The 21,584-nt window shown below is 34.0% G+C and overlaps 2 protein-coding genes across 2 annotated transcripts; both read left to right on the forward strand.

Moving 5' to 3' along the window:
- The first annotated feature begins 680 nt into the window (after positions 1 to 680).
- Positions 681 to 4,103, forward strand: LOC134266565 (molecular chaperone MKKS-like). The gene is made up of 5 exons (XM_062748791.1): positions 681 to 736; positions 934 to 2,220; positions 2,430 to 2,605; positions 3,056 to 3,166; positions 3,458 to 4,103. Exons 2-5 carry the CDS (start codon positions 1,236 to 1,238, stop codon positions 3,911 to 3,913), a joined length of 1,728 nt encoding a protein of 575 aa, XP_062604775.1. The 5' UTR covers positions 681 to 736; positions 934 to 1,235; the 3' UTR covers positions 3,914 to 4,103.
- Positions 4,104 to 14,001: 9,898 nt separating this feature from the next.
- LOC134266552 (ryncolin-4-like) lies at positions 14,002 to 18,107 on the forward strand. Its single transcript, XM_062748771.1, has 5 exons — positions 14,002 to 14,006; positions 14,244 to 14,259; positions 14,395 to 14,491; positions 14,642 to 14,809; positions 17,805 to 18,107. The coding sequence occupies exons 1-5, from the start codon at positions 14,002 to 14,004 to the stop codon at positions 18,062 to 18,064; spliced, it is 546 nt and encodes a 181-aa protein (XP_062604755.1). The 3' UTR covers positions 18,065 to 18,107.
- Positions 18,108 to 21,584: the final 3,477 nt, after the last annotated feature.

Below are 21,584 nucleotides of genomic sequence, written 5' to 3' on the forward strand. Positions count from 1 at the left end.
ATGTGTTGTTGACGTTAGAAATGATTAATGGGTAACAAGTTTCTTTATTGAGTATACATAAAATTACTACATTTTAACTGTTTGATGTACACATGCCAAAGTTAGCTCGAGTTTTCTCAGTTGCGATATATTAGAAAGGTCAAACGTGCTAAATTTATATTTTCATGATGCAATACATTATAAACTGATAAAGAAGCGTGGGGAAATGTGCAAATCTGTTATCAGTTAAAAAGTAATTTGACTGTTTGTTTAGCTAAACATTTTTGAATATTTTATCTATAATCTTTATTTTATTTGTTAGGATTGTTTTAACAGTTTAAATTAAATTGCTGTAAATAATGCTGTTTGGTTTGAGAGTTAGAAACTTAATATAACAAGTAACATTTGAGGAATGTATCTTGCCTTTATGAATCAATTTTGATTTCAGATTTCTGAGGCAAAAAGACTGATACAATACTAGCATAGAATGAGCAATGAGAGGTAATATAAATATCCCTAAGCTTGGTGCTGTCCTCACTGCTTTTTTTGGATCTTGGTATCTGCTGCACATATCCTGGCTTAAATACTCAGAAGAAAGAGAGAAAAAATTATTAGAGGTTGCAAAGAAAGAAGTTTTTGAGAAGTACAGAACTGCGTCCATATGTGAACTTAGATAAGGATGACTTTGCCGAATATAAGGAAAAATATGCACAGAAGAGAAAGGAAAGACTGATAACATTTATGAAAATTATTCATTGTGAGTATACTTCAGACTACAATATTTCAGATGAAACAAAATTAGTTTTCCTTGCAAATGCACCTGATATTATAGATTTAATTTTTTTTAAAATTGATAATGGCTTTTGTAAATTGACTTTCTGTTTGTCCATTAAATTGCAAGACTGTAGACACTAAAATCAGGGTTTCATGTTTTCCTTTCTTTTATTTTCACAGAGCCATAATTTAAAGGATACTATATATCACATGCTTACCAATTGACAATGCAAAAACCTACTCGAACTCGAATTGTGAAATCGCCCAAACAATTCTTAGGAATTTTGTTAGGTACAGTATTTTTAAGGAAAGCTTTGGAGAAATATCGACTTCATACTATTCGCATGGACATGCCCTCCACAGGGTTAGAGAGATATGAAATTAGGAAAGCTAAACTCGAGGAAAGGAAGAGACGTGAACAGAGTCAGTTTATTCGGGTCAGTCAGATAGAGGAAACTTCATAACATTGAAGAGCTGTAGGAATGAGTGGAAGACAAAGTGTGAAAGAGGAGAGCAAAGTTAATCATGGCGAGCTCAAGGACAACCTAGAAGGAATAAAACTATTAAAAAACATAGTCCAGACTAGCAGGGGGCCACATGGTAAGGTCAAGGTCATACAGAATGCTTCTGGTGGACATGTGACCTTGACCTCGTCATCTGGGCGACTTTTACCTGTGTTATCCATATCGAAGCCACTTCTTAAGCTCTTGGTGACCTCTGCTGAAGGTCATCTTCAAAAGTTCAGTGATGGAGGATTGTCTCTGATGGCTTGGTGCCTGAATATTGTGGAATCAGCTGAGAATTCTGTAGTTAATAACAGAGTTTTGATAGAACTGAATGAGGAACTGATGGACCTGGCCTTGAGTGTGTTGAATGCTGACAGTTTTCCTGGAAAAGTCAATCTTTCTTTGTCTAATACTGTTCAGATTTTATCACAAGTGAAAACAATTCTTTCGTCTAAACCTCTGTGTAAAATGTCAGATGAATGTCTAAAGCATATAGCATCTTTACTTGTTGAATGTTTTTTGACCTCTGTGAAAGAAGATCGTACAAATGCTTATGGTGTCATGATTTTGACCTCTGAGGGTACATCAGTGGACCAGTCTAAATATTTACCAGGAATTTTATTACTGTATCCAGAAATTTCTTCTTCTCACACAAAGACCCTTCATTTTAACAAGATACAAGATGGAAGAATTTTGGTTGCCTTGGTGACAACATCCATGTCCGGTGACAGTGAAGAGGTCATTCAAGGTCAATATCATCAGAATACTGAAGTAAATGCACAGCAAACAGTAATAGAATATATCATGACATTTTGTAATCGCATAATTGACCATAAAGTAGGAGTGGTTATGTGTCAAAGGGTCATCCATCCAAAAATAAAAACATACCTGAGAGGGAAGGGAATATTTGTAATTGAACGAATGGGAGCAAGGATTACCAGTTTTGTACAGGATTTGACAGGTATTTTTTCAAAAAGAGAATAATTGATTTCTCCCTTCTAAACTCTTTTATACAACAAAAGGAAAAAAAATGAAAACTTTCACATCATAATAATAGCAACTGTCTACTCCAAAACATGATGTTAGAATTGTTCGTACAACACATGCAGAGTTGATTGTTGTTGAAATGAAGAGAGGTATGACAAATAAATTGACTTACTAATTTTACAGGTGCAATCCCTATAGACTCATTTTCCTGTGACCCAAAAAAGAACTTAGGTTGGTTAGATGCTATAGATCATGTCATTCTGAACAAGAAGAGTTACCTCCACTTACAGAGAGCAGACAGAGGAGTTAACTCCCTTTTGTTGTATGGTATGGAGGAGGAGACAGTATCAGAGCTCAAGGTGAGAAAATAAAACGGAGTTGATGGTTTTTGCTTTATATGTAAATTGTAAAATTAACACCATGCAAGGCATCTGAATATACTAGTACTTAATGAGGAGAAAGTGTGGGAACAGAGATTATATTAATCCAAAGAAGGAAATAAATGTTTAGGAACTGAAAAACACATTATTACTCAAGAGCTCATTTGTATATTGTTATGATATAGATATCTACCAAGAAAGATTGAAAAATATTTGAAATCATTTTCAGATACATGTAGAAAAAAAGTAAAGAATTTACTAGAGTAGACTTGTAGGTGTGTATGTATACAGTAAAACTTTCTTACTTAGACTGGTTCCATAGAGGGATCTTTGCTGGCTGGTATAGAAAGCTGGTTATTGTGGCCAAATGTAATTCTTTGAATCCCTATTGGGTTTAGTTTACTTGTATAATGTATAAATGAATTGCAGTTGGTGTGCGAGACAGCGTTGAGTACCTTACGAAACACTCTACAATATCCCATACTTCTCTGTGGTGGAGGATGCTGGGAAACAAGTCTGGCATTCAATGTCAAACAAAAGGTAATAACATCCTTTCACCATCCATCATTCTGAATGCTTGTTGTTATGTTTATGTGATTTTTGGAACATTAAATTAATTACATTTGTCTTCATATCTCAAACAACAGCTGTATACATGTATATTGGGGCTTCAGCCAAGCAGGAGGTTGACAAATGTTTCCCTTTCTTTGGAAAAAATGTTTTATCCACAAATCCAGTTTGTCACTGTCTTTTTATTGATTTATTTTTGTAACTCTTCATAATTAACATAAAATCAAATTTAAAATAATTCTGTTTTCAAATATTTTTCAGATGGAAGAAAAAAGATCTTCAGTTCTTGAGAATACCATGTGTACCTCATCAGCATTATCAGCAGCCTGTGAAATCCTTTGTAATAGCTTATTACAGGTTGCCAGGTCATCAGGGCACCTTGGGGTTATGATGATGACAACCTTTCCTACCTTTCACTGCTGGAGAGTTCCACTTGATAGTGATAAGCACTATGACCTTGACACTCTGACATGTTCATGTGGGATGGTGACTGAGAAAATGGATAACTTGAATTCTGTGAATGACATAAAGATTCATTCACGCTCCTCAATAAATGACATAGTTTTGAAAAATGAAATAAGTAATCTTCAACAAATTTCTCAAACTAAATCTTGTATTGTAGATTTGTATGTTTCTAATGTCAGTGCTTTAAGAAATGCTGTATCTACAGCCAACATGATGTTAAATGTTGGAAATTGTTTGCAGGATATTAATTGAACTTGTGAGTATCAGTAGCGGTAATTGCTATTTAATTGACAGTTGTGAATTTAAATTATATACTAGTAAATTCACCTATAAAGGAATATTTTGTACTTAATTTCAAAGCTTTTCAATCAATGAAGTGACACTGGTTACCTTACATGTATGTCTGTCTTTGTCAATATATACATTTCTTCCTGATGCTGAGTCTTATTTTGTTGTGAATGTTTTTCCTAGAATAGCATATTGTTCAGAATTCACACTTAGCTTAATCTTGTAAGATTCTTTGAATACATTGTATATACATGTATCATAAATATTGAATTTTGAGTAATAAAATGCATTCATCTGTGTTGAGGATAAATTACTCTTGATCAGATGTATACTCTGATATATGTATTATTGCAATCATAGAAGAAGGATGTACAGACTTGTATTCTTTGCCTATCCTCAAACATTGCAGAACTAAATTTTTTCCCTTTGAAGCCTTGTTAATCAGATTATTTTATCAACATAATCTGACAAAAATGGCAAAAGTAGTAAGTGTTGTATGTTAATTAATAAAAGAAAAAAATGTGAACAAAGAATAAAAAAGAATAAAAAGAAAGACTTTGACAAAGTGTAATTGCTTTTCAACATATACATTCTTCAATAGGGTGAAATACTAATTGAATAAGAATTGGCCTATTGTGTTGCGGAAAACAAAAATGAAATTGCTTAAAAATCATTTTCAAAGCTAACTACATTTCATAAAAAAGAACTTGCAATTGACATACAAGACAATTCCCATCTCAAATACTAGACATAGCTCATGACCGTAGGGAACAGAATAAGGGTGTGTGTGCTTCCATATGATTTCCTGATAAATAGAAAACATTATACCCTGTACATTTAATGACTAAGTTTGAGGGCCACATGCATTTTGTTGGACCCAAGAACCAAACTGTGTGCCCGAGGCCGTTAGGCCTCAGGCAGACAGATTGGTTCGAGGGTCGACAAAACGCATTTTGCTCGAAAACATAGTCAATAAATGTTTTGGTATACAATGTACCTTTCATTTTAATTTTTTTTGACATACATGTACATGTATTTTGTATTGTCTTCCGTGATGTAACCTCATGTCCGTCACTTTTGAACACCAACGAATGAAAATGAGATTAAGCTCCTCCCATTTTGTGAAGGAAGTGGTCCAACATCTCATCGACCGGTCCAACATCCCACTCAGCGGTCCAACATCGATTTTTTTATGCCCGCTCAGTAAAACAGAAATATTATTTTTTTCATGTAGATTTGCATAGGAACAAATTTTAAAGGTATAACGATACTTTATGCATGTACCCAATCTCTAAATCCCTTGGTTTCGAGACGCTAGGGTATCGGGGGGGGGGGGTCTAGACATGTTTGTTGCATTTGCCCTCTAAACAATGCCAAACTGGAATCGGTGGCAAACTATACGACGCAACTTTTAATAGAAATTGATCAGCCAGTGAATTTCAGCAACCCCGTATTGCGTAACTCTTATTGCATATTGTTTCCTTGTATAGTTTTGGTAATATTTTTTAAATGTTTTAAGAAAAGTTTAATTCCAGTTCACAAGTTTTCAAAACTAACACTTTCCGTTCTTAACAAACTAAGACGTCGTGCACGACACTGACTTCAAAATAGGACTCGTGCACGACACTGACTTCAAAATAAGACGTCGTGCACGATGCTGATGTCAGTACTTGAATAGGACATCGTGAATGACACTGACGTGCATTATGTTGATGCCAGTACCCAACAAACTAGGACATCGTGCACGATAACGATGTTATTTTGACAAAGTTGGTTATTTAGAAAATACTCCGTAAGGTTGTTCAGAGATTATTTTCCAAAAAAGATTTTGAATACTACCGGTGTCGTATAGTGAGACTTCCCCCATAGTGAGGCTTCCCCCGGAAGGCTCACTACATAGTGAGTCTTCCCCCCGGAAGGCTGGCTATATTGTGCGCCTTCCCCCCGTAAGAATGGCTCTATAGTGAGACTTCCCCCACGGAAGTATCACTATATACAAGGCTCACTTTATAGCCAGCCTTCCCCCATTCATAGCGAGACTTCCCCCTCTTATTATAGTTTCCGGAACATTGTTTTATTATTCTAAAAAAATTCTAACAGTGTTAATTTATGACGAAATTATCTTCCATATATATACATGTATTTATATATTTATTTTATATGCATGAACAGTTTGAATATCGTTTTAACTGTTTGATATCCATTATAACATATGCATGTACATTGAGATGATATAATATATATAATATGTATACCCTTTCCTTTACATGTATTGATAACGAATAATTTTATTGTTCACGAGTCACTTATATGAGATGTTCTGATTGTTTTCAGCATTTGAATAAAAAAAAAATTGATAGCGTGATAGTTTTGTTTGTTTGTTTTTCTGTTTGTGTACAAACATTAGCTATTAACACATTAAATATGGTTCAACCGATTTAATAAAAAATGTAGCGAAAAGAAGAAAAATTTATAGTACTTTAAGACTATGCGAGAAATAAAATTATTGTGCTCGAATGTGAAAAATAAAACATGCATTCCAAATCTCATTTATGATTTTCTTAGTTCCTAACTATATTTATCGAAAGTTTCATATACATAAAGTTTAAATCTACTTGAAGGATAATTTTAAGCATCATTTAATAGATATGCTGAAATGTAAAATTGATCGGAAAATATTTCATTTACTTTATCCACAGGGACGTTTACAATATTAAAGACTTCATAGATCAGTGGTTCGACAAAAATTTACACTACAGCACATAAATCTCAGATTTTTATGAAAGGTCCGTAACTGATCATGATTCAATTTGCTGAAATTACGAGAGAGTCAGTGATTTGAGCGCCATGGTCGTTTTCCTCCAATTGACGAAAACCAGTATGCACGCACTTTATAAAACAAACTTTAAAATTATTACAACTTTATATATTAAATATAAGCAGGTAAAACCTGTTTTGATAACCAAAAATATTGGAAAAGTAATAGTTCACCGATTTTCTTTTTATACGTGTATTCAAACATCCAATCGTCCAAACCCAGTTTAATAAAATATCTTTAAATAAATAATTTTTAAAACACGACCTAAATGAAAAAAATAATTGTATGAATTGATGTATGGGTGTGATGAGCAGGGGATGCACACATTTTCATGCAATTTTTCCGGTCATAAATTTAAAAAAAAAAAGGGGGGGGGGGGGGGTTAAGCCCAATCCATGCATCCGGTGCCTTTGCTAAAATATGTATGACAGTCAGAATTTGATTTAAAGTGTATTAGAACTCAAATCCATCTTATTTGATTTTATAGTGATGTAATTTCATTAATATCACGCAAATTTAATTTCAAAATGAAATACAAATCCTAAAAATACTTCATAAAATTTATAAAAGTTAAAAGGTCCCTAAAGCATACAATAAAGATTTAATTTTGTCAATGTATATAAAATCCAAACCGAAAACCGAAGGGAGAAGACTCACTATGGTCATTATGAGGGGAAGTCTCACTATATAGCCATATTTCCCCCCAGGGGGAAGACTCACTATATAGCCAGACTTCCGGGGGGAAGTCTCACTATGGCGGAAGTCTCACTATATGACAGGTACATAATAAGGGGATAATACCGACCTTCCAACTTCCCTGAGTATATACACAATATTGCATCGTTTTTTCAACGATGTTTGAAATTCTCTTGATAACTTTCTGATAGATATCAGTCAATTATAATTATATTAATAATTAAATTTTATGGACTTTAAGAGTGATGGAAAGGGTTAATTCATCATGTTTTAAAAGTGTTTCAACAGAAAGGAATTTTTACTAGTCATTACCGGTATAAATATTTGATTAAACGGCCCCACAAAATCTATAACTAAATAGGAGTGCTGTATCACTGACACACATTTTTATCCACCCCCTTTTAGCTCATCTGACCTGAAAGCTCAAATGAGCACATTTTGTCTGTAGTATACGCCTGTCTGTCTGTCCATCTGTAAACTTGTCTCATTTGCGACTTCTTCTCCAGAATCACTGGGCCAATTTCAACAAAACTTGCCATATATCTCTGGTTTTACATAGGAATATATGAGAAAAATCTTCAAAAAATTTCTCAAGAACAACACAGCCATGATTGGTCATATTTACTAGTATATGGAAGCATCCTAAGGTAGTGTAGATTCAAGTTTGTTCAAATCATGACCCCCAGGGGTTGGGTGGGGGGCCATAATGAAATTTTCTAACTTATAGGGAAAGAAGCCACAGTAAGCCAAAGAAATATGTATAAGCATTCTTCGTGAGTGTAGATTCAAGTTCATTCAAATCATATCCCCCTTCTATGGGTAGGTAGGGACCACTTATGCGTTAAAGCTTTTCAATCTTGGATTGATTTTTGCTTCTTTTCCTAGTCAAAGTGCTTAGGTGAGCGATTTGGCCTATGGGCCTCTTGTATTATTTCATATCAGATTATACTTTACGGAGAAATGAAAGTAAAGAGCTAGGTTCTCTTTGTCCACAGAATGGCCCCGTCCATATACCAATTAATGCATGCAAACCAACTCTATTTGCGAGCTAGAGATATCTAAGATTTTCACGAGCTGTTTTACTCGCGAATATTAATCGTTGTGAACCAATTAGGCCTTTTTCCAAATGAATACATGTGTATGTGATATGCGTTTTTAATTGGAAAAAAAATAAGTAGTCGCAATTGGCTTTCAAAATGAGGAAGAGCGAATAAAAGATGTCCTTATCAATCATAAATGGTCCAAAAAAATTAATGTATTTTCAAAACCAAAAAAAAGCAGTTTTTTAAGACATTCAAAGGCCAATAAAGGCCCCTAGTGAACCTTGTTCTTTATCCGTGATCCCTGCGAGTTTCATTATGATTATTTAAGAAATAAGGTATCATTTTTTGAGTTTTATTAAGATGTAAAACGGGTTGGTCACGTGATCAAATCCCATAAAGCCCGAAGGGCTTTATGGAAGATTTGATCATGTGTCAACCCGTTTTACATCTCAATAAAACTCAAAAAATGATACCTTATTACTTATATTTACATTTGTGACTTATTCATACTTTATATTTGCCTGATTGTTACTTTTAACGTGTGAAATGCGTTAATTTTTCAAACCCAACGGCATGTATGTAATCCACTAAACGCGCGTTGGTCCTTTATGACGTCACAGAGAAATTACGTGGAACGTTTATCCAAAAGCACATCTATGAACTCTTGACCCCAAACCTGTATTTACACAGTTATAAAAACGCTTGCCTTCAGTAGTGTTATGTAAAGGAAAACATTTGCAAATGTAAATATAAAAAGATAACATGACATTTTCAAAACTTATCAATGCCTTTTGATCACAGATCACTTCCTTGGTTAAAGAGTATTCAAGTTTGTTCAGATGGAGGGTCACACCCATTTTCAAGGGGAGATAGCTAAAAAAAGTGAAAATTGGGTGGGAATATTTAATAATCTTCTCAAAAACCAGTGCGCTAGAAAAGATAAAACTTATATGAAAGTTTCTTGACATTATATATATCTAAATAAAAATGTTTAAAATATGATCCCGGGGGTATCGGGAGATCACAATGGGGGATCAAAGTTTTACATGAGAAAATAGAGGAAAAATCTTCCTCTCAAGAACAACAAGCTAATTCAGAGAATTTGTGTCCCCCGCTTAGGGAAAAAGTAAACCATGCGCAGTTCGGGGGTCGGGGTGGGTTCGGATCCCTTCGACTGAATTTGTAGAATTATTAAATGTATATTGAAGGCTTGAAGCAAATAAAATATGCCAATATGGATATAAAGGGTTGATTGATTATTCTTTATTATGTGTGTAGAAGATTCTTTTTATATGGAATATTTATCACACTGTAATGATGATTTTATGAGTTTGTACAAGCCAGACCTCATAAATTTTTCATTTCACATACTGAATACTATCATTTAGTAAAACAAAAGTATTTCGAAAAAAATGGATTTTCCGGGATGCGAACCCTGGCCCTCTCACATGTGATGCGAGAGACATACCACTAAACCACGGAGCCGCTTTAAAACATGGCGAAAATTACATTCAAACATTAAGTCACATACATGTATATATTCACGTTCGATATATTGTCAAAATTTTACACAATGCATGGTGTCTAATTTAATCGTTATTAAACAGTTCTAATAGATGTAATAAGAATATAAAGTCCGCCGAGAACCTATTTTATACGTAATAACTCTCCTTCATGCCCCTGTGCTAAAAATAGCGACATGTAATACAATAAATACTAATAAAACAAACGGGCGGGACGCTTTGAGAGGGGTGAGAGAGGTCTTAGGGACTTTTGGTATAAAATTACATTGCAAAAGCTCAAAATCCTATTGAAATATCGCCCGAAAACGATAGTGTTACACACAAACAGAATGTATACATTTATGACCCTGAAGTTTGACATTTTGACCTCAAAATCAATAGGAGTCTTCCTTAAGCTACAGGGAGTTGCTGTGTAAAATTTTATTGCAAAAGCTCAAAGGGTTCTCGAGATATCGTGTGGAAACGAAAGCGTTACAGATAGACAGAAAGACGGACGGACGGACGGACGGACAGACCCAAATTAATATCCCCACTTTTCAAGCGGGTGACAATCACAAAAACTGTATTTAATAGTCATACTGATATGTCTGTATTATGTAGTGAAGTTTTAAATTTATTCTAATCATGACCCCTGAGGGTAGGGAGATGCCCACGATGGAAGATAAAAACTTTTACAAATTAATACATAGGACGAAAATCTTTAAAAATATTCTCAAGAACAGCAAAGTTATCTGCTATGTTAATGTGGAGGCATCCTCAAGTAGTATCACCCCCACCCCCTTTACAAGTAAACCTTTTAACACTAAACTGATTTGTGGTTTTTCCAGCTGATGTGCTCATGTGAGCGATGTGGCCTATGGGCCTCTTATCAAACAAATGTTTCTAAACAAATCAGATTCAACTTATTAAAATTGAAAGTGTAATTTAGGAAAATATTATATCTTCATTGCTTTACTAGTAAGTTTTAATTTGTCTACAAATTGTCTTCTTGAGCGGCACATCGAAATTCTGTTCATGTTTAGGAAAGCTATTGTAAAATCATTCCACTGATAAGCTGCTTATTTAAAATTCAATATTAGCAGCATGCCATGTGGAAATTTTGCTTGTTTAAATCAATGAATTAAAAAAAAAATACTTAAAAATGTATATTTTCCGAATAGCAAACAAGTTTTAAAAAACGACATCAGGTCGATCCTCAAGTACACGCATTTAAATTTTTTTTCATAATTTCTACTTCTTTTGGATTAATTGGTGAAAAATGAGGTGCCTCATTATGTGTATTTTGTGCAGTGTCTTTGATATTTCTTTAACAAGAATCTGCACTTCTGATTTTACATACATACCGGATGCAGAAAATAAATTTGAGAATGGTCATTTAATTGGAGGTTATAATCAAGTAATGTCTTTAGCCGCATGTGTGTCAATGTGTAAGGGCAAATGTTCATGCATTGGATATCATTCGGAAACAAAACAATGTCGATTACATGTATATTGCTACATCAGTGAAATGATACCAGGATCAGGATGGAAATATTACAAGACACAGTGGTGTAAGTATAAATATGTAGCATTTGATTTTATATTTTACATATTTTTTTCAGCATTCTTTTGTACATCAAAGACTGGATTTCTGTTTCTGATAAATGTCAGGATTTATTTACTAAAAATCCTTCTTCTCATTTTAATTTTTACAATTTATGTTATAACAAATTTTTCATTTGCTTGCTCGTGACAAGGAGCACATGGTAGGTCCGATCGATAGGGGATGCTTACTCCTCTGTGGCACTTGATCCCACTTCTGATGTTTTTAGAGGTCCGTGTTTTCTCTGCCCCGAACTTGAATTGTTTCAACTGACTTCGGAATTTGATTAATGTTCGTTATCTCCATATTTTACTTTTATTAAATCACGACATACAGTTTCTTATTTTCATTCATCAAGAACTGAAGCAATTTATCTAAACCGTTTAAGATTATCTATTAATTCGTAAACAGACTTTGAAATAAAACAATCAAAATTTTCTTTTCTATTTCAATTCACTTGATGTTTTTATCGTTTTTAACCTTTATTAATCAAAGCTTTGCGCATAAGAGAAAAGTAAATTGAAAAAAGAGGCCCATGGGTTACATCGCTAACATGAGCATACTATTTGCGAGAAGACAGCACAAATCAGTTCAGCATTGGAAACTTTACAAGGGGTGGGGACACTATCTGAGGATGCTTCCGTATCAATTTGACTAATGGCTTTGCTGTTTTTGAGCAGAATATTTTAAAAGAATTTTTCCTATAAATTCCTTAATAAAAATTTGATCTTTCATTGTGGTCCCTCTTTAAAGTAAACAAATTTGTTTTTACACTTCTTTAGAATGCTTACGACTGATCATGGCCTTGTTGTTTTTCAAGAGATTTTTTAAAAAGATTTTTTTTCTATATATTCCTAATCTAAACTTTGATCCTCGTTGTGGCACATCCTTGAAGAGATTTGAATCACACTACTTGACGATGTTTCCATATCGATTTGACTAATCATGGCTTTGTTGTTCTTAAAGAGAAGAATTTTAAAAAAAATATTTACTTAATTATTCTACTGTTTAACTTTGAACTTGAATCTACACTTCATAAAGAAGGTTTCCGTCAAGTTTTAAGTTTTTGGAACAGATGGTTCTTGAGAAGAATATTTTTAAGAGCTGCCAATAATTTTTCACTATTTCTGAATTATTTCCCTTGAAAAAGATGGGACCCTTTATTGGAACAAATTTGAATTCCCGTTACCCAAGAATGCCTTTTGGCAAGTTTAAATGAAATGGGTGCAGTGGTTCTGAAGAGAAGTGTTACAGATGGACGGACAGACAGACGGATTAAAAATGAAATGTGATCAGTTAAATGCTTTCAGCTCAGGTGAGATTTTAAAGTATTAAGTCATTTATTTTCGATTATTTTCAAACCATCTTGGTTTGATACTTAATCACTGTTTGCATTATTTCAGGCAAAGATTGTTCAGAATTATATCAGAAGGGGAACAGATATTCCGGAGTATATACAATCAACCCGTGGTCTACCAGCAGCATTCCAACTGAAGTTTTCTGTGACATGGGAACTTCCGGAGGCGGTTGGACGGTTCGTCATTAATGTTGTTTTAAAATGTATTGATTTTATGGCGGATCCAGGTATTTTACCTCGAGTGGAAAGAAGGGGGCATCCACTCGCAAAGAGTATATAATTACTAGTAGTATGTACATGTATACGTATCTAGAGTGCACGTCAAAGATCGTTTCTCTGGATCTCGAAAAAGAGTAAGCTCGCTGTGGGGCACTGGAGAAACAAAAAAAAAAAAAAAAAAAAAAAAAAAAAAAAAAAGGTCAATTGAACTTAATCTTATCTACCGACGAAATATGGCTGAAAAATTGTCGACTCGACGTTGAACAATAAACAATCACTCAATCAAGACAGCATAAGATCCTATTCTCTTTGGAGAAGTGGACAGGATTTTACTACATGATCATCTTCATTCCTATATATTCTTATGCAAAACTGTGACCATCCACTGTGTCCTTACCCTACCCCCGGTGCTCATGATTTAAACAATCTTGAATTTACACTACCCGCTGATGCTTCCATATAAATAATTATGACAGTGTAATTATGGTTTTGCTGTTTTTACCTTTGTCTTAAGGAGAGGATTTTTAAATGTCTTCCATATGTATTCCTATGAAAGTTTCACCACCCATTGTGGTCCAATCCTACCCTTACCCATCTTAACTTAAATTTATGCAGGATGAATTTTCCTTTGGGCATGGGTGGAAATGAATGCTAGTGTTATTATTACTTTCTATAATAAATTGGACATCTCTTATTAGTAGTGCTCTGACTTAAATTTCAATGTGTTGTTTAATATTGATTGATTGATTGTAATTGTTTAACGTCCCTCTCGAGTATTTTTCACTCATATGGAGACGCCTGTTGTTAAAAAACAATGCCGTATGTTTAAAGTTTTTTACTTATTGATAAATAAGTCTAAACAAACATTTTTCCCCCAGAAATCAACAAAATATTTCTCATAGATTAATAATCAAATACTAGTAAGTAACCTGAATTATTTACTTTCCAAGTATTAAAAGTGGGAGAATTTTGTAAGATTTTTGTGTCAATGTCAAAAAAAGAATTACAAAGAAAATGATACACATTCAGTTAAATTAGAAGATTTTTATGTTCTAGGGATGGTTATTATTTTGTAATTTCCATTCAAAATCATGCGGTCAAAAATTTTTATCAATTCATGCATAAAATTTTTGTTTGTGTTATGTATCTTTATAATGAAAATATCTGTATACATAATTATATGATTCCTATTTGCATAAATTCATAGGTTATTCAGAAACGCCTAGACGGATCTACGAATTTTACTCAGAACTGGGACGCTTATAAGAGTGGTTTCGGCAATCCTTTGAAAGAATATTGGATAGGTACATGTATCATAATTTTGCAAAATTTTGAATGTAATAAAATTCGAATGTTTTTATCTGTTAGATTTCTGACCTTTACAAATTACAATCGATCACATGTTCTCTCTCTCTTTCTCTCTCTTTCTCTCAGCATTTAGCTTTTAATTGCAGGAAATGAAGTCATTTATGAATTAACAAAAGACCTGGACAGCTCCATGTATGTTGCCATTACCCTGAAAAACGGCTCCACTTTATATGAAAAATACGAAACATTCGCCATTTCAAATGAAGCGGGCAATTACAGACTTTTCCTAGACGGCCAGGCTTCTGGAACTCTGGGTTAGTTTTTTTTTAATTAAATTTTAAATAAATGATGTTTTTGAAAAAAATCAAGGCTCATGGGAATAGTTATTAATGATTTGTACATGGATTGTGCAAAACTGCAAATTATGTTTGGATATCCCTCGGAACAGCCTGTTTATTGTTATATTTTTCATTAGTGGACAATGGACATTAAAATTGAACCACATGAACTAGGTAAACAAAAAAAAGTGTTAATTTTTTAACATGATACCATATATATTTGTTGATTTTATTTCATACTCTTAAAATCAATTTATTGAATTTTGAGTAAAATGCATCGAACCGATAATGAGTTTTTAAATATGCATACATAATGTATAACATAAAGTGAAGATAAACATAGTTTTCTGATATCATTTATTGCTTTTTATTTTAATCATCATAGCCTGAGTATTTGGAATCTCGAACATGTTTATTTAGTATTCAAGTGGCAATCAATGGCCTAAACACTGTCAAAGAGAGCACAGTCAGCGTTTAGTTTCTATTTACATAAAGCCTTGAACTATAGGTTGCAAGAATGATATATTTGGCAATATTCAATAATTATATATTGAGAAGAGAGCTCGAGTATAACAAAATACTTAATGACACTGAAGGCAGATAATTAAATAAAAATGTACGTGTCATTATTTAGTTGTCTGGCCCCATTTCGAGTTTCCCAAAACAGATTGGAAGGTTCTTAAAACTTACCCCATTGATTATAACTCTTGAGAATCTGAAAGCGGCACCAGCAATTCTCAACGTCAAAATGGTTTAATATTGAAGAAAATCTCTGATTGCCAAAAAAAAAATTTAAAGATGAAAAAGTGCGAAATTACATAAAGCCATGGTTCAATTAAATAATCCGTGCTAGATTCTACTGATGTAGTTTTTATATAAGGACTTCAAAAAAGGATCTCTTTTTTAATCATGATCTTTGAATAACATTTCCGCATTTCTATCAGATATCCGTTATATTTGTTCTTACGCCCCTGCAATCGAAAACTCGGGGGTTATATAGTTGTAGTAAATCCGTCTGTGTGTTTGTCTGTTTGCCCGCAAAAAACATTAACATTGCCCTTAACTTTTGATTAATGAATGTTGGAGCTCTCATATTTTATATTTGACATTGTCTCTCTTTGGGTACTAACACATTTGTACTCTTCACCTTGACTATGGAGTTTTAGCAAATTTTGCAAGAATTCACCCAACTTTAATCTTGGCTATAACTTTTGAACAATTGTTAATAGGGTTTTGTATAAGAACAATAGATATAAATATTTTTAACCTTGACCTTTGAGTTTGACCCTCTTTTAAAATTCTTGAACCTAAGACTGAACTTTTGAACACTTAATACTGGTGCCATCATACATATTTCACAATAAATTGTGTATTCCATATGCCATGGCCTTCCTTTGGATACCAACAATTTTGACCTTATGATCTTGATCTTGGAGTTTGACTTCTTTTGAAAAAAAAAACCCACACAACTCCTGACCAATTGACGTTAAAGCTTAAATAAATCACATGTGTATTGTTTATGACAAGGTCTTCCCCAGGGTACCTTTAGTTTGACCCTTTGACATGATCGACATTCATAATTTAACTTTAACCTTGGCCCTTATCTTGATATGGATGGTGCATGGGCTTTCAAATTTCACAGGTATATATATTACATGTAGTTGAGACAAGTCTGTTCTTTAGGGGAAACAGTGGGTTTTTTGTCCACTGATATTGGAGTTTTACTTGCTTTTTAGAAACATCAACCTTCGCAAAAAGCTGTCATGCTGGGGCATTAGTGTTTCACAAATGTATCAACAAGAAAACATTGATGTAACCATCAATTGTCGCCCGGGAAATATACAAAGTAAACAATGGAAAAGACTCTTGATCATCAAACCGCTTCGATATGTGTGAAAAGGCATGCGTCTAATTGATGGAGAAGATATTTGCGAACATTTGGAAAAGTTATAGTCGGATAAATGACAAACAAAAACGATACCATTTTAAACTTCAATTCCTCGAGTAAATGTTGGCTGCATAAAATATAAATTTAAGTTATAGACACATGCATCACCTATACTCAAAAATGTATTTAATTTTCAATTTTAGAATATAAAACACGAACTGTGCAGAATACGTTTTTATGCGAGAAATAAAATTCGATGTTCTAAAAAAAGGGACCTGTCGTTTTTTTCGATAGTAAATGACATACAACTTTATATATTAAATATGAAAAAAAAATATTTTTACAGATTCACTTTATTGAAGTAAATATATTATGTATCTCGTAATTTATAAAGGGAAAGAACATTCTGATTAACAATATTTTCAATGTTTAGAAAACCTTTAATTTTGAATAACTACTCCCACCCCAATCCCCATATACCAACACTTAAACTTATATGTATAGAGCAGCCCGGTCCTCCGGGCTGCAATTAGTCTGGTGTGAAGAAATTAGAATCTACACTACCTCAAGAAGATTCCTCAGAAATTTCAGCTTTACTGACCCAGTGGTTATTGAGAAGTTTAAAAAAAGATTTTTGCTATATGATTGAATTTAAAATTTTGATTCCCTACTGTAGCCCAGCCGAATTCTGGGACCACGGTTTAACAAATTTGTAATCTATACTAAGTACTTAGAATGCTTCCATAAAAGTTTCTGATTTTCTGCTTCAGTGATTCTTGAGAAGATTTTTATTGATTTTTCCCTCTTTATGTCTTTTCTTAATTATCTTTCTTTGGAAGGGTATTTGGTCCTTCATATAAGAATTTAAACTCCCCTTCTCCAGATGATTTTTTGTTCCAACATTGGTTAAAATTAGCCCAGTAGATCTTGAAAAGTTGAAAATATGTAAAGTTTTTACAGCCGGACGAACTGGAAGACGGACAACGGGTGATCAGAAAAGTTCATCGGAGCATACAACCACTATAGTATCTGAAATATTTTGTTAACTATTTGGCGAAGTCGATTTTTTTTTCTTTTCAAAAGGGAACAGCATGACCGAGAGACCTCCAGGTGACGTCCTCAACAACATGATGTTTTCGACACCTGATAGAGACAATGACGGGATCCACATACACTGCGCCGAGAATCATAAAGGGGGGTGGTGGTTCAATTCGTGCCATGACGCTTACCTGAACGGACCTTACGATTCCTCGTCATGGGATCAGCCATGGTACCCTGTAGTGTCTAAAGGGACAGAGATTGAGAAAACAGCGATGATGGTTAAAAGAAAATCGTCGCCATGAAGCAGATGCATATTAAGTGAAAAACATCGCAACTATAACTAACTTATATATCATCACATTTCATGTCCCAGTAAGCTTGGGAAGTTGTAAAAATTGTAATTTTTTTTTCAAGTGTCTGTTTTGTAGAATAAAATATAATTACAGGCACCCGTTTACCTTAAGGTTCACTGATCCTCTAATAAGAGAAACTGACAAACTCTCACTGACTGTCTATTATTTTTTTTTACATCTTGAAAGCAATTGCTCTGAAAAAAGCAAGAGCCACGAACCCTCACAGATGGTTTTATCCTGAAATTACGCGCTTTTGTTAACACATAGCAAAGATTTTTAGCGTTTTATGCCCCTGTTAACGAAGTTTCGGGTGTATATAATTTTTGTCGTGTCCGTCTAGCTGTCTTTCTGTCTGTCTGTCTATTTGTCCGCAAAAACTATAACCTTGCCTATAACTTTTGATTAAGTGGATCTATAGCTTTCATATTTCACATGTGTATTCATTGTGACAAGACCTTCCTTTAAGTACCACCAAATTTGACCTCTTGACCTTGGAGTTTGACCCACTTTAACACAAAAATTGCAAACTTTTACTTTGGCCGTATCTTTTGAGCAGTAGATACCAGGACTTTTATACTTCATATATGTACTCTTTGTGACATGACTTTTCATTGGATGCCAACGACTTTGTCCTTTTGACCATGACCTTGGAGATTTCCGTACTTCACAATTTAATTCTTGGGAGAAGACACTTTATTGGATACCAAGAACCTTGACACTTTGACCTTGACGATTGACCTACTTTAAAAACACAACCTTGACCATAATTTTTTAAGAGTTAGGACTAGGGCTTTCATACCTTACATATTTAATTCTTGTGACAAGACCTTTCATTTGATATCAAGAACTTTGACCCTTTGACCTTGGAGTTTGACCCACTTTTACCAAAAAATTCCTAACTTTTACTCTGGCCCTAATTTCATATTTCAAATATCTTTTTTTTTTTTTGCAAGACCTTTCATTTGAAACCAACAATTTTGACCTTTTGACCTTGACCTTGGAGATTTCCGTACTTACGAAAATAATTTAACCTTGGTCATAGCTTTTGAACAGTAAAGGCTAGGGCTTTCATGCTTCAAATATGTAATCCTTGTGAGAAGACCTTTCATTGGATATCAACAACTTTGACCCTTTGACCTTGGAGTTTGACCTACTTTTTAAAATCTTTAACCTAGACCATAACTTTTGAACAGTAGAGGCTAGAGCTTTCGTATTTCACATATTTAATCCTTGTGACAAGACCTTTCATTGGATATCAAGAACCTTGACCCTTTGACCTTGGAGTTTAGCCTGGTCCCCTGGCTCACCCTTGCCAAGGCAGGAGACGCGGAGTATACGAAGCAAAACAGGGACAGGGAACCAGGCTACTTGGAGTTTAACCTACTTTTTACAAACTTTAACCTTGGTCATAACTTTTAAAGGGTAAGGGCCAGCGCTTTCATACTTCCCATATGTAATCTTGGAGACAAGGCCTTTCTTTAGAAACCAACAATCTTGACCCTTTGACCTTGACCCCGGAGTTTGCCCTACCTTTAACAATTTTAACCTTGGTCATAACCCTTGAAAGGTGGTGCTAGGGCTTTATATTTCACAGTTGTATTTCTTGTGAAAAGGGCTTACTTTAGGTACCAACATATTTGATCTGCATTTGAGAAAGCTTAACCTTTGCTATGTTGCCATAAAGGGCATCAGTGTTTCACAAACACATCTTGTTTCTTTATAATCCTTGATAAATATAATTGTGTATTTTAAGTTTTATGGGGAAAAGACACCGGAGTACGGATTTTTATATTTGGTACTCGAACGTTCGATGAAGTACTGGGAACTCGTCGAAATCTCGAATTTATCTCAGTCACTATAAGAACGTTATGAAACTAAAGATGTGTAAGAACAAATGAATACTGTATCAGTGGACAGAAAAAGTGAGCTTAAAAACTATCCAGGTACCAGTGCTTTGTGTTCTTGTTATGATTTGTATAGTTTAAAGGATTTATGTTGTCAATCAATATTCATTATCATCACCTTTTCCCTCCAAATAACGATGGATTCGGGAAGAAGGAAGAACGACTCCCTCCGACATAACAGAGTAGCCTTACTAATTACATTCTCTTTTCCTTATACGTATCGAAAATTCCAACCGGTCAAATCACAGCAATTACAATACATGTTTTTTTAGAACAGAAAACGGGCTTTGATTGACCATGCGTTGCTGTTGACATAAAAACTGGTAAACAATCATTCAATCATCGTCGGAAACCCATAGGCGATCTTGTCTTTATACTGAAGACGAGTTCACCCGGGGTTTCCGACGATGTCATTCAATGTGATTGGTCAGTATTATCAGGGTATTGTTGTATTCTGCATTTCATATGCAAATTAGTATTGATTTCATTGAAAGCAATCATCCAATCGATGAGTAAAATGATATTCAGCACAAAAAGTTTTAGCACGCCCCATCAAGCAAACTGTCAAGCTGTAAGTATCAGTCAGTCAGTCACTCAGTCAGTAATCATTTATTATAGTGACATTGTGCATATAGACATTGCAATAAACATTATGAACAAAATACGTCAGACTGAATTTGCACCCGGCCCACTGGACCTATAAGTCACTTTTTCCATTAATTACATTTATATAAATTTACAATTTAATGTAAGTAAAATTATAATAGCTAGGTTCGGAGCTAGGAATTTAAAATTGATTCAAATGCTTGGATAAAGCATTGCTTCCCAAACATTTCCACTGGGCCAGAGTATAACATTTCTCAGGCAACGTTTATAGTAAATGTACTATCATTCCAGTAGCAGCGTGTCTTCGTTAAATGGAGTGTGTTAAAAGTTTTACATGTTGATCACATTATTTCTTATCGATTGGATGCTTGATTTCAATGAAAAGAATACTATACATTGCATATGAACAGAGAAGCCGATGGCTTTGACTTATCACGTGTCGTTACCTATTACAAATGCCGTCCTCGTAAACAAACTCGCAATGCGATTGGTCAGTATTGTAAGTGTATTGCTGGATTCTCTATTTCATATGCAAAGTAGTATTCATTCCATTGAAAGCAAACATCCAATCGATGCCAAATGTGGAGAACATGTGAAAAATTTGCACGTTTGATCTAACGAAGTGACACGCTGTTATTGGAAATAGAATATATTCTTCTTTTCTTTCTTGTTTTTTTTTTTTTTTGGGGGGGGGGGACTTAAACCCTCTTTTGTTAACATTCGTAGAAGTGTCAAACTTTTTAAAATATTATGATTAGATCTGGGTTTGTATTGTGTATCCTCAACTTTAAAAAACAGAAGTTTTGAGAATTTTTTGCTTTGCTTCTGTTTTTAAATGTAATTTTTTCTTTCAGACTTAGTTTTGATGATACTATCATTCCAATAACAGCGTGTCACTTTGCTTAACCGAGCGTGGTAAAGTTTCACATATTGATTACCATATTACTCATCGATTGGGT

Source organism: Saccostrea cucullata, unplaced genomic scaffold, assembly GCF_032062105.1.
Source record: "Saccostrea cucullata isolate Sc308-1 unplaced genomic scaffold, CSIRO_AGI_Scuc_v1 ctg434, whole genome shotgun sequence".
NCBI classification, from domain to species: Eukaryota; Metazoa; Mollusca; class Bivalvia; order Ostreida; family Ostreidae; genus Saccostrea; species Saccostrea cuccullata.

Excerpts from the sequence above, each read along its gene's own strand:
- LOC134266565 (XM_062748791.1), top strand. The coding sequence starts at position 1,236 with ATGAGTGGAAGACAAAGTGTGAAAGAGGAGAGCAAAGTTAATCATGGC. Across the intron at positions 2,221-2,429 it reads TTTTGTACAGGATTTGACAG|GTGCAATCCCTATAGACTCA; the intron begins GTATTTTTTCAA and ends CTAATTTTACAG. Across the intron at positions 2,606-3,055 it reads AGACAGTATCAGAGCTCAAG|TTGGTGTGCGAGACAGCGTT; the intron begins GTGAGAAAATAA and ends AATGAATTGCAG.
- LOC134266552 (XM_062748771.1), top strand. Across the intron at positions 14,492-14,641 it reads TTTGAAAGAATATTGGATAG|GAAATGAAGTCATTTATGAA; the intron begins GTACATGTATCA and ends TTTTAATTGCAG. Across the intron at positions 14,810-17,804 it reads CCAGGCTTCTGGAACTCTGG|GGAACAGCATGACCGAGAGA; the intron begins GTTAGTTTTTTT and ends TCTTTTCAAAAG.